Source organism: Streptopelia decaocto, assembly GCF_964273445.1.
Source record: "Streptopelia decaocto genome assembly, chromosome: 4".
Classification (NCBI taxonomy): domain Eukaryota; kingdom Metazoa; phylum Chordata; class Aves; order Columbiformes; family Columbidae; genus Streptopelia; species Streptopelia decaocto.
The window spans coordinates 68,729,630-68,743,350 of record NC_138658.1 but is presented as its reverse complement, the minus strand read 5'-3'; the positions used below and the strand labels follow the sequence as shown (position 1 = coordinate 68,743,350).

Genomic DNA, 13,721 nt, shown 5'->3' with positions numbered 1-13,721 from the left:
TATTCTGTGATAGCTGAGATTTTTGATCTCTCTAGGTGCTAGGAATAGTTCAGAAGTGTTTACAAAGTGAGCAAAACCCCTGCAATGACTGACTGCCATGGTTGCTAGAAGCCAACATCTGATAGAACTGTGAACCAGTCTTCCCATTTACAAATCACCACAATATGTTTTTCCTTTGCGACCCAATTGGTAAGAGACCTGAGGTGATGACGTTTCCTGGATGCGATGTGTTTAGGCCCACGCCACCATAGGATGCATATTACAGCCTGCCAGGGGAGTGTTTGGTGTATCCTTGTGTGGTTTCATTGGTGCTGCAAAGATGAGAGCCACATTAACATTAGTCTGTAAGGAAATGTTAAGGCTTTGTTCTCCTTAGACCCAATGAAAGCACCGTGGAGGAGCAGTTAATTCTAGGCAAGCTCAGAGACGAAACAGGGTGATGGCTTCCACCGCAGAAATGGCTTCAGAAGCAGAGCCAATAGAACTTGAAGAAAGTGGTAAGCTTGCTTTTATACCTGGTAAGAGCATAAACTGCTTCTGGAGGGTTGGGGGTCCCACTTAATGTGGAGTTTTGCCAGTTTCTAGGCCCTTTGCTGGGAAGGAGGGAACCCTGTGATTATAGAAAGCCTCTAGTATGGCCTCTAGAAACAACAAGCCTGCTGACAACTGTTTCAGTTTCTTACTGAGGTGCAATACATTCACCACAAGTGATAGATGAGTTGGATAAGAAAGGCACTCAAGTGCTGCTCAAACATCTGAATATCTGGTCTGATGAGCTGGGATTTCACAGAAACATAGAATGTCCTGAGTTGAAAGGGACACACAAGGATCATCAAGTCCAACTCCTGTCCCTGCATAGGACAACCCCAATGTTTACACCATGTGTCTCAGGGCGTTGTCCAATTGCTTCCTGAATATTGTTACTGAGTTACTGTTTCAGTTTCAGTTTCTTACTGAGGTGCTTTAGATGCTGATGTTTCAGTTTCTTACTGAGATTCGCCACCTGTCATAGATGAGTTGGGTAAGAAAGGTACTCAAGTGCTGCTCAAACATCTGAATGTTTGGTCTGATGAGCAGGGACTCACTGCAGCTGCCACTTCGGGTAGTGGGAAATGATGTTTGGGAACTCCCAAGTTTTTAATAGATAATTAAAAGTTAGTCACGAGTTGTGCCCTGTCCCTCAAGGGAACATTTACAGCACAGTATTGTAAGATTATTATATCCCAAATGATTCATGTTTTGTTCTGTGTGATAAGCATTCCCCCATGTTAGCTGAATGATCTGCTGTGTACCTCCCACAAGCTGTTGTACAACAGAACTGCACGAGGAGTTCAGCTCCTGTTCCTCTTGCATTGCAACATGCAGAAGACAGCGGTGGTGATGCCCTACGTGACTGAGGGCAAAGCTTGAATGAAATGTTGGATAATCTTCCCGACTAGTACAGGGACAGGGGAAGGTTGAATTATACTTCAGCCTGTTATACAGTGTCAGGCAACTTCATTCCTCTGCAGTCTCTGATCTTGAGTCTAACATTCTGTTTTTAAGTTGGTGAAGAAGTAGTAGATCTCACATGTGAATCTTCAGATCCTGTAGTCGTTGATCTGACTCACAATGATTCTGTTGTGGTAAGTAGTGAATGGCATGCTTGTCTAAATGTTGTGGTTAAATTAGCTGTGTATTGTGCTCCCTGATAGAATCTGAATTTAGGGATAAGTTTAAAGTTCAAAGCTGGCTTGTCAAGGCCTGAAAGCCAACACAGAAACTGCTCAGGAGTTGCTGCTTAGCAAAACCCTTCCTGGGCACAGCAATACAGCCTTGTTTTCCCAGGCTGTTGTAAATATACATTGGGTATTTTCTTGAAAAAGGGCTGGTTAAATGTCTGTACAATAATTTAACCAGTTTGACCAGGCTAGAGGTAATCATATGTCTTTTCATTGTGTAGACATGATGCTAAGTGCATTTCATCTATGATGTTCTCTAAGGATACAGATCACTCATTCAGCAATGTTAGGCTAAGACCAGAGGAAGTCTGGTGTACCTGTCATGGTGCAGTATGATTATGAAGAATCCTACTGATAACTAATAAGCTTGAAGAATCTGGAAGACTGAATGCTATGGCATTGGCAAACTCTATTGAAATACATATGTGACCTGTATTTGAAGATCTATACAGTAAAAGGAAATGGATGTCATGAATGTGGCAGTAAAACTTAGGCTTGATCCCTACAAGGTTTGGGTCATAGTCTACCAAGGCCTTAGGTACTTTCTGGGCTTGTCTTCTGGCATCTGAACAAGTAGCCTGACTTAAAGGGTTAAAACATTACTCTGATTTACCACTTTACACAGATTTCACATTAAAACCCAAATGGACCTATGAATATATTGACATCTATGAGCATCACTTGCCAATAGCAAGAGGGTGATCTGAAATACCTTGTTGCTCCAAAACTTGGGGAGAATATACACCAGCCGTGGGTAATATAAGTAGATGCAACTTGAAGCTGAAGCTATTCCAGATGTATCAAAGGCATAGGCCAACGAAGGAGAGAGCAGATAGTCTTTGACTTCACAAATATGAGGAGTTGAGCTGCAATGTCTCCTGTCAGGGAGATGGCAAGCGCAACTCTAACTGACTGTGGTACAAACAATGGTACAAAACTGTGGTACAAACTACTTCAGTTTGTTACCTGAGCTTATCTAGTGTTTGTATGTAGTACTAGGGGTGCACTCCAAAGGCTAATTGTATTCTTTTTTTCTCTCCCTTCCCATGTACATTGATGCAAGATTGTTGAAGGTGAGTTGACGTCTTATGGTTGATAATGGAATTGTCCTAAACTTCAGTTCTTTTTTTTCTTTTCCAACAAACTTGAGCAGCCTGGATTGAAATTGCGTTTACCAAAAGGCACAGGACAGTGCTAAATTATCTGGCCAGAGCCTTAGAGAATGGATCCAATCTGTGTTTGATTGTCACTATCAGAGCTTGTAGAAAGTATCTTAAATAAAATAGATCAAAGCCTTTCAAAATCTCTTTTCTTTTTTTCCAGATGCAGAATTTCTGTAAGCCCAAAGTTGATAATAATTTTAATTATCACTTTGAGCACTGGAATATCTGCTTTGAATAAAAAAATGGCAACAGGCTTTCATAGCCTGTGTTGCAGTGAAGGAACTAAGAAAGAAAGTTATAGACTACTTAGAATCATACATTTCATACTTCCAGGCCTATATATATTTTAGAATATATCTAATTTATCAATATTAATTTACAGAGAATCAACAACAAAGCAGAAATCTTGGATTAATTGGCCAGCAACACTTGAGCATCTGCATACTGATTAGCACTGGTGAAGATGAACCAACATATAATGATGCGTATGTGACAGATAAAGTGTCTTTCTGAAGTCTAATTTCTGATACACAGCAGAAACTGATTTTTTTCCCAAACTTTTCTGTTTGGTTACTGTGCACAAACTTCAGACTTAAAATATAATTGCATTTCTAGAAGAAAGCTCATTCCAAAAAAGCTGTAAGCCCCAACACAAACTTCTGTTAAGTTGTTCCTGAAATAGTTATATAATGTATCTTATGGTACAACTTGAGAGATGCTGAAATGCTTGCAATATGTAAAAGACACAGCCAAGGAGTCGGAAAATGTGGTTCATATAATCACTCGTTTTACAAGGACGGAGCTCTTGGAATTGTTACTGGGCTGGGATGTTGCTAAGTTACAATAGGGGATATTTTAATTTCTGGCAACCTCTTTCACTTCCAGAATGAATAGTTTCCAAAGGACAGGCAGGTGCTTTTGTTACAAAGCTCCTAATGACCTGGTGAAGATCAATACTGCCATACGGGTACTGCACAGGGCTAGTCTGTGCAGGTGGGTGGCTACGTGACATTTTGTGTATCGGTGGCCCTCAGTGCACGGTGAAATTGATGGCGCCTGTTCTGTGTGGTTCTGTTCTCTCTCCCGCAAGGCCGTCTGGTACCGTCAGCTGTCCCATCTGCATGGACGGCTACTCCGAGGTGAGGATCCGCGTGTTGGCATCGTTTCTGTTTTGTGGGAGGGAGGACGGGGCGCAGGCTGAGCTGCGCGACGCTGTCGGGTTCTGCGGGTGCTGCAGAGAGCTGCCTTGGAGCACACACCTTGGACTGAGGGTGAAACCAGACTGGAACTCACACTCATCTCTTAGTGATGTGTGTCCTGGGAGAAACAGCTCCCAAGACGGCCCTGAGAGATCTTTGGGTTCCTTATCACTAAAGTAGCAATGTGCTGATTCCAGATACTCCGGGTCTTGTTTGCCTGGTGCCAACAGAGCAGAGCTGTTGAATTCTCTCCTCCAGATACCAGTTGTGGTTTCTTTTCTTCCAGATTGTGCAAAGTGGACGACTGATTGTGTCGACCAAATGCGGCCACGTCTTCTGCAGCCAGTGCCTCCGCGATTCCCTTAGGAATGCCAACTCCTGCCCAACCTGCAGGAAGAAACTCACTCACAGACAATATCATCCCATTTATATATGAGTTCTTTTGTTTCTCAGGACAGACTCAACTAGATTTTGGGAGAAAAGGACATGTTTTCAGTGCTCTGAAGACTTAAAGAACAGCAGGTTGTGCACACATCCAAATAAAACTGATTTTTTTGGAGAATAACTTGTACATACATGGACAGCTTTTTTATGGTCCAAGCTGCTTCTTCTTATGTCCCTGGTTAAAATGTGAAATCTATATTAATTGGCAACCACAGCAATGCAATAAAACAACCAGCTGTTAACCAGCAATCAGTTTTTTAAGCAGGAGGCTTTGTAGACACACAGGCTGTTGTGGTGTGTGGGTCCTTACTACTTCAGCTAAGCCCTTGATCTGCTCCTGCTGAAATACCAGATCCATCAGAACCACCCCCTGCTCTGCTGTCAATGAGACATTTCCGCAGGATGAAGCACACAGCGGTTGCTGAGAGGTGTTCTCACCTGGGGTCTGATTCTGGACCAGATTTTTGGAGAGGAGAAGGAGTGAGTATGAAAGAAGATGAAGTCCAGGGCCAGTCCTGGGCTGGGAAGCTGGAGCAGAAGCACAGTCCAGGGTTTAGGTGGGACATGTAACCTGGGGGCTGCTCGTGGTGCTGCGATGTCTGGAGTGAAGGGTGAGATGAGTGGGGAGGATGGTCCTGGGGGCTGGAGTGGAAACCAATGCTATGGAGTGGGGACCAGTGCTGGAGCATCATGAGCCAGAAACTGGATATACAGAGCAAAGTGCAGAGATGTGGCTGCAGCCGAGCCGCGTGGGAGCAGCCAGGTGGCAAAGGGGAATCACCGGGGGTTAAGTGTTGGTGCACACTGGCTGGATCAGCCGAGCAGGGCTGGAGCTGCTGCAAGGAGCCGTCGTGTCCTGGTTGCAGAGCTTAAACCTGGACTTGCCTGGGTGAGGTGTCCCATGGTGGTGACACAGCTCGGGGGCGATGCTCACAGGTGGCGCAATGCTGTCTACAGAGCTTTTGTTAACATATTTTTTGTTACATATTAGAGAGCAGTGTAGGGGAAAGGGACCTGGGGGTCTGGTGGACAACAGGATGACCATGAGCCAGCACTGGGCCCTTGTGGCCAGGAAGGCCAATGGCATCCTGGGGTGTATTGGAAGGGGGGTGGTTAGTAGATTGAGAGAGGTTCTCTTTCCCCTCTACTCCACCCTGGTGAGACCACATCTGGAATATTGTGTCCAGTTCTGGGCCCCTCAGTTCAAGAAGGACAGGGAACTGCTGGAGAGGGTCCAGCATAGGGCAACCAAGATGATTAAGGGAGTGGAGCATCTCCCTTATGAAGAAAGGCTGAGGGAGCTGGGTCTCTTTAGTTTGGAGAAGAGGAGACTGAGGGGTGACCTTATTAATGTTTATAAATATATAAAGGGTGAGTGTCACGAGGATGGAGCCAGGCTCTTCTCGGTGGCAAACAATGATAGGACAAGGGGTAATGGGATCAAGCTGGAACACAAGAGGTTCCACTTAAATTTGAGAAAAAACTTCTTCTCAGTGAGGGTGACAGACACTGGAACAGGCTGCCCAGGGAGGTTGTGGAGTCTCCTTCTCTGGAGACATTCAAAACCCGCCTGGACATGTTCCTGTGGGACCTCACCTAGGTGTTCCTGCTCCAGCAGGGGGATTGGACTGGATGATCTTTTGAGGTCCCTTCCAATCCCAAACATACTGTGATACTGTGATACTGTGAACTGCAGAAACAGATGTCCTTGCATTGTGTCTGATTTACACTTGATGGCAGCGAGTGCTGTTTTCATATGTTCTGTTTAAATCAATTTAATTCTGTAGCTCAAGTGCAGCAGATTGAGCCTTTGGGCTTGTGAGGATGTTTTAACCTCCAAATGTTTTATGTCTTTTTGTCTCTCTTTTGCCTAATGATGAGAAACCCATCTTGGTTGGTTGTGTGGTGCTCTGTCTCATCTGAAGAACAAATTCATAATATTTTCTACATCTGACTTAGGACCTGCTAACAATGAGATGCATTAGAGCTGCTTCATATTCTTTCTGACATCCTGAGTCCTCCTATAGTTTCTCTTTAAAGATTCTGGGAAGTTAAGAGGAACAGGAATATCTAGTCTGGGGCTTCCCAGAGGAGAAGAGCCCCATCTGTACCAGGGAGACTCTCTGGTGCTGTGTCCAGGTGCAGTCCAAGGGTCCTTTCCCCTGACATGTCACTGCAGAGAGGGGTCCCCCCCATGCCAGGGGTGAAGGATGAATACAAACCTGATGCGATGTATCCTGGTTTCGTTCAGAATGAGACGGAGGTTTCTAAGACCATTTTTAAAAGATATTGAATAGTTGCAACATCTTTCATTCAGTAAAGCCCTCGATTCCAGCAGCAACATAAACCTGGAAGCTTCACTTCCCGCTAGTAACTCTGCTACCTAGATATTGTAGATGCAGACTTGGTATATTTTTACTTTCCATATTAGATGTTACCTTAAGGTTGTAGGCAAGGCAGTTAAACGCAGATACATTATGAATGAAAATATGAATGGGGACCCTGTTTCCTTTCTCAAATTGCATGATCAAGACATAGGCATTAAAAACCTTACACAGAAAAATCACAGGTTATAATAGTGATTTAATACAGAGGTAACAGAGATCGGGGGATTAATGGTCTCAGAGGCCCGCCTATGTAAGCAACTGCAGACATCCATTTTAAACACACTTCAATTATTCATATGGAAACTTGTTTCTCAGGGAGTGAGCAAAATGCATTCACATCTAGTGAGGGATTCTCTTTGCTTCCTGGGGAAGGTGCAGGACCTCTGCTGCCTCTGGCAGCTGTTTGTCCCTCGTTTCAATTAAAACTGTTCATTCCTTTGATCGCTGCTCCGATACCCTCTGCCCTTCCCAGTCCCCAGAGGCACATGTGGTGGCAGCTCCTGCAGAGCCCCTGAAGGTGCCAGGTTAAATATTCTCCCCAGCACAGAGATCCCAGCTGAGGAAAGGTCCTCGCTGTGCGTAGGAGCTCACGCTGCTCCGGATGGCAGAGACGTTCAATGTAGGTGCCTCGTGGCTCTGTGGGGTGGGCTGCATGGAGCAGCATTATTTTTTTATGCAAACTCCAGTGTAGCTCTCTTTGCGTATCTTGATTTGCAGCATCATGACAAGTGGGCACTTTATAATTAGCGTGATTAAAAGCGCACGCTTTGCAGTGGAAGGGAGCGTGTAAATCAGGCGTTAAAGCTCTGCTGCAAGGAGGTGGTGTGCTACGGCTTCTTTCCTTTGCCATAAATTCCTCTGTAAATCTCATTCCAATTCTTGCTCCGTGGAGGAGGGATATGCAGCTGTGGCTATTTCAGTGACCAATGTTCCAGCACCATTTCCCCGAATCATTTATTAATAGCCACAAAGATCATAGCTTATTTCTGACTAATTCAGCAATCAAAATTTTAGACATGGATCATGCATATATTTGTGCCTTCCTCCTCACTGGAGTGCAGACAAATGAATTCTAAAAATAGCCCGGGGTGAAGGTTTAAGTCATTCATTTAACAAGGCTCTTCAGAAGCTCCTTTTCTAACCTGCCAAATTATAGGATGGTTATAATTTGTTTAAGTCTTTCAACATTTAAGAAAATGCCTGCTGCATATTGAAGCATTAGTACCCTTTAGCTGAGCAAACTGAGCGTGGGGCCGCAGTGGCAGCCGGGACTCGGTGGGGACGAGAGCTCTCGGCTCCACGTCTGGACTCAGGAATTGCAAAGAGCTCATTAGAAGAAATGCTTGCAAAAGACTGATTTTCCAACACTTCTGGCTAAAAAATATTTGAAGTGCTTTTGTTATACCAAGGGCTCTCTGTCAGTAGAGATAATGTATTAGGTTTGCCATCCAGTGCTCCTTTTATTTTCGCCCTTTTCCTGCCTCTTGCATTTGAAGGCAGAGAGCACTGCATGGAAAGCAGTGCTGCTTGGCCGGGTGGCTTTCACCATCGCTCGGAAAGAAACGGGACTTCAGCTGGAGGTGCATGGAACTTAAAAACTATGTTTAACGTTATTTTTATTTGACCAGCAAAAATCAGCCAGTTCCATGAACTTCCACAGCCTTCTGCAGGAGCTGCAAATGGTCCCCCCGAGCTGTGATCCGAGGCGAGCAGCGGGGAGGGATTCAAGCAGTGCTGGAGGCTGATGACTCAAGAAATGCCTCCTGGTTCCCTACAGCAATTTCTGGGGCCCCCTCCCCTGCAAAGGTGCGGGGCTGTGGTTTGCCATGTGTTCCGGGACACCGAGGGGAAACGGCTGGTGCCCTGTTTGCGGGATCTGCTGTGAACCCCCCGCTGCCCCTGGCAGCAATAGGGTTCTGCAGGGCAATGCCTATTTGTCTCAAGAGAAGAATGGAATAATTGTGTTGGGTGTGCAGCAGCTCCTTGGAAATGAAAGTAGGATGAGTTTGATATTAAAGAAATAGAAGTAAATCTGTGTATACTCTTGTTACACCTCACCACTGCTACCTAGCTAGAGTATAGGATTTTATTTGGTTTATTGTTGTTTCATATCTGTTTGGATGTCTGGTAAAGTTTATTTTGAAATTATTTTGAAAACAGATATTTATGCTTCTATATATAATATAATAGAATCATAGAACAGTTTGGGTTAAAGGGACCTTCAAAGCTCATCCAGTGCCACCCTTGCCATGGGCAGGGACATCTTCACCCAGATCAGGTTGCTCAGAGCCCCATCCAGCCTGGCCTGGGATGTCTCCAGCGATGCAGCATCCACCACCTCTCTGGGCAACCTGGGCCAGGGTTTTACCACCCTCACTGTAAAACATTTCTTCCCCATGTCTAGCCTAAACTATCCTATACACTGACTTTACAGCTGAACTTGCAATGTTTAGATATTCTGGACTGGAGTGAGACTAGCAGGTCTAACATCCTCAGTCATCCCTCTGGGCTTCCACATCTCAATCAGCAAATATCCAAAAGCACCCTTAACATCCGAGAGATCCCCGGGGTAACGTGCTGTGTTTATAGGCTGGGAAATACCTGCGGTCCTGGGCTCATGTCCCACATCCCCCGTTTCCCACTGCACCGATGCCCAGAGCCATGGTCAGCTGGACCCCGACACAGCACAGTTCACTGGGACAGGAAACTCCATGTGTCCGTTTAAGCCCAGATCAAACACTTTGGAAGAGTTCGGGGCAAGCCTGGTGTTTGACGGTGCAGCTTTGGCTTGTTCCTAGACAGGCAGGGCTCCTGGGAAATGTCCCCTTCGATGCACTGACCTCTCAGAGAATGACACAAATGACAGCGTGAGGGGGGACTCTGTTTCATGCCAATCCTATGTTTGGGGTTTGGTGCCATGTCTCCCCATTTTCTGGTTGTGGGAATAACCGAAACATATAAATTGGATAAAAACAAGGTGGGGGAATGTACCATTGGCTGGTGCTGCACCATTTTGGTGTGGACATTCACCCTGCAGAGGTCTGAGATTAGTGATTCTAACCAAAATCCAAAGCGTATGTGTGCATATGCCGCCATTAGTTTGTTTCTATTATTGTGATGAAATATTGTTGGAATGTTGGGTTGAAGATTTTGTTCATTAAACGGTAACAAAATGTGATTAGGAAATAATGTCTCTGTAACTAGTCTATTTTTGCTTTATGCCCTGAGCAATTTGAAGAAATTAGCGGCGAATAGCAAATTTTGTCAGTGTTATGAATAATTATACCTGCAATTATCAAACACTTGTTATTAAAGCAGATGATGAAGCCGGCAATTTCTGGGTAAGCCGCATACTGATAGTATTAAAGGAAGGCAAGAGAAAAACAATGGAGATGATTAGAGATCTTGGTGGGATGTATGGAAGAAAGCTGACTTTTATTTAGCTTAATGAAAGAACTGTTAGAGAGGTTTTAACACAACTATTTAGTATATTGCAATAACAGGCTCAGTAAGAGAGCAAAGGGATTGTTCAAGGTTAATGGCAAATGTTAAAACACGTTTTTGTGGTTGAGCTGTGAGCCAGGCATCACACCAACACCTAACCTTATGTTTTACATGAGATAAGAGGAGAAACACCTGACCAATGCCCTGGTGGGTGGATGAACAGCAAAATGATTCAGCTCACAGAAGGGCAGTTTGAATTTAGCACCAAACGTAGTGGCCGAGTCCACTGGGACCCTGTCGGGAGGTTCCCAGCCCCTGGAAAACAATTTTTAAGAAAATGAATAAGGCTCCTCTGGAACTTTTACTTTCTGGGCAGCCTAGAAATGAAGCAAAATATTCTTCTTGTAGAACTAAGTATTTTGTCCTAAAGCATTTTTGTTTATAATTGTGATAGGCCAGTGCAGGACACTGATATTGCAATGCCCAGCGCTTGCTGACTTCCCAACACCATCGCACACAGGGCTTGTGAGCCCCTGTTCTGGCCCTAGGGGGGAATTCTTCCCCTCTTAGCTCAGATTTATTTCAATTTATGTTGATCTTAATTCATACTTATTTTGGTGTTGTACGAATTTCTCTGTCAAATAGGTAAGCACCCTTCAAGGCGGTGAGGGGTGAGCAGCAGTGTTGGGGTCCTGGTAGTGGTGGCTTTGCCAGATGTTCTGCTGGTGTGGACCAGCCCAAGAGCAAAGGCCAGACAAGCCATTTTCCTCATCCTCTGGACGAGATAGGACAAGAGTCACCCAACACCATCAGATGTTGCCACTGCAGAAACCAAGGGTCACTCTCCTACTTGAAGGTAGAAAGACCAGAACACCTATATATATATATGTATATATATATATATATAAAATTCAGAATATAAGACCACAATATATGGTTCATATATATCCAATTGGTAATGCAAAAGGGTCAAAAGTTTGGAAGGGAGCTTCATATCTGTCCTCAGTAGACAGGACAACAGTGATTTGGCTGTTGTGCATAGGTGCTGGGATCCTATGGATTTGCCTGTGACAGAAGGCAGTCGCTCATGCTCTGGTGTATGCCACCAGATTGCTCACCTGTGGGCCAGTGTGGATTTGGGACCCCTGTATCATAAATTCACATTGTATTTTGTTCCTGGAGGTAAGATGCCAGATGCGTTTAAACGGTGATGGGCTCTGTGTACTTGAGGATCAGTGCAGAAAAAGAAATTATGTCTCAGATTAGAGATCAGAGATGAGCAAAGTGAAAACTCATATTTTCCAAATGACCTCAGCTGCAGTGGAGAGATTAATGGGCAGCACTGGGATGTCTCCATTACACAGATCTCCAGTTAATGGTTCCAGCCAGACCAAAATGTTTTCTTTCTACTGCTGTAGAACAGAAGCAACTCTGCTAGAGGAAATAATGGATATTAACATTCAAAAGGATGCTGATTTGGACTGAAATAAAATTCATGTGGTTGACAATATGTGCTGGAGTTATAAGATCAAGTAGTGAATTAGTTATGAAATTGTTACAGAGAGGTCTTTGAAGCGGTGAATGGGGGTAAAGCATGCCGTAATACATTTAGCAACTGATAATGCAAATTGCAGAAGAAGAGAGGAGGAGAGGAAAATGAATTAACTCTCTAAAACGTTGCTGAGTATTTGTGGGGAGGTAATAGCTTTCCTGACACTTCTTATAAGAACCTGATCATTAATCCCGGGGTCCTGGAGAAATGGCAGTTCAGGTAATTGCTCTCTCTTTGCCCGAGCCATGGCCACAGCTGCAGCCGGTGCTGCTGGCTCTGCCTGCTCCGAGCCCCTCTGCCAAAGGGAAGCACTTAGAATCACGGAATGTCCTGAGTTGGAAGGGACCCACAAGGATCATCAAGTCCAACTCCTGTCCCTGCCTGTGACAACCCCACAGTTCACACCATGTGTCTGAGGGTGTTGTTCACTCTCTTCTTGAACACTGTCAGGCTTGGGGCCGTGACACCTCCCTGGGGAGCCTGTTCAGTGTCCAGCACTCTGGAACAGGCTCCCACCTCTTCTGCACCCTTGGGTCATTTGCAAACTGGCTCCTCCAAAGTTCTCACAATGTTTTAAGACCCTTAAAGATTAAGGACAAAACACCTGTATTCTTGCAGAAATGTGTCAGTGTTTCCCCGCCAGGTCCCCACCAGCAGCACCGTGGTTGGTCCCTGTGTGGGGCTGGAAGCTGCTGTTGATGCTGAGGAGGTGTCGGGTACCTTCACTGGCCTGACTTGGCCAAACAAGTGATGGGCTTGTTCTTTAGGGGGAAATTTCTACCAGTCATGGGAGATTTGGAGGACTTCTTACAAGGCATGTAGTGACAGGACAAGGGGTAATGGCTTTAAACTGAAGAAGGGTAGTTTTAGATTAAATATAAGGAAGAAGTTCTTCTCCATGAGGATGGTGAGGCACCGGAACAGGCACCCAGAAAAGCTGTGGATGCCACATCCCTGGAAGTGTTCAAGGGCAGGTTGGATGGGGCTTTGAGCAACCTGGGCTAGTGGAAGGTGTCCCTGCCCATGGCAGAGGGGTTGGAACTGGATGATCTTTATGGTCCCTTCCAACCCAAACCATTCTGTGATTCTAGAATTCCATGATGGAAGTCCAAACCATTAAGGAAACTAGTTGCCACTGTCCTAGAAGGGCATGGGCTGATGACTCAGAGATGAAGAAGTCACTGCTTCAGCATGGGAAAGCCATTCAGAGCAGCTTCTGTGACAACATCCCTTGGCCGTGAGCAAGGGGTTTGGCCCTGTTCTCTGGCTGGGTTCCCCATTTTCCCCCCACTGAGCTGCTCTGCCTACTGCAGCTGCAGCTTCCCACCCAGAACTGCTTGGCGCTTGGCTGGAGGAGATGAGCTTGGCGGGAGAAGATCGGAGGAGGCGGTGGGGACACCTTGCATTGTGCAGGCAGGTCCTCCCCAGGCTGGGGAAGAGGGTACATAGACACAAGTGGCCAAGACCTGCCAGGGAACCCCTGTCCCTGCATGGGCTGTTTCGGGATGGGGAAGCTGAAGGCGCAGTACGGCGTCAGTGGGGTGGAGAGCGGTGCAGGATGGGTTTAGAAGCAAAGCTCAGTATTATTTCCATGAGCTCCACTCATTGCAAGTGATGGATGCCTGGATCCGCTGCGCTTTGCAGGGAGTTGTGATTAGAGTCAGCTGCTTCTCAGCATTACACATCCTGGTAGACGACTTTGAATATGGCCCTTTAGTTCCTTTTAAGTTGAAATTCAATGGGTTTTACATTGCTGTATCTATGAAACAGACTGGCATATCTGTCAGGTCTAGACAGGACTAACTGAAAGG

At 45.4% G+C, this 13,721-nt stretch overlaps 1 protein-coding gene across 1 annotated transcript; it reads left to right on the top strand.

Moving 5' to 3' along the window:
- Positions 1-439: 439 nt before the first annotated feature.
- On the top strand, positions 440-4,661 carry RNF4 (ring finger protein 4; the record flags this gene model as incomplete). Its single annotated transcript, XM_082052181.1, has 4 exons — positions 440-497; positions 1,546-1,675; positions 3,834-4,023; positions 4,370-4,661. The coding sequence occupies 4 exons, from the start codon at positions 440-442 to the stop codon at positions 4,517-4,519; spliced, it is 528 nt and encodes a 175-aa protein (XP_081908307.1). The 3' UTR covers positions 4,520-4,661.
- Positions 4,662-13,721: the final 9,060 nt, after the last annotated feature.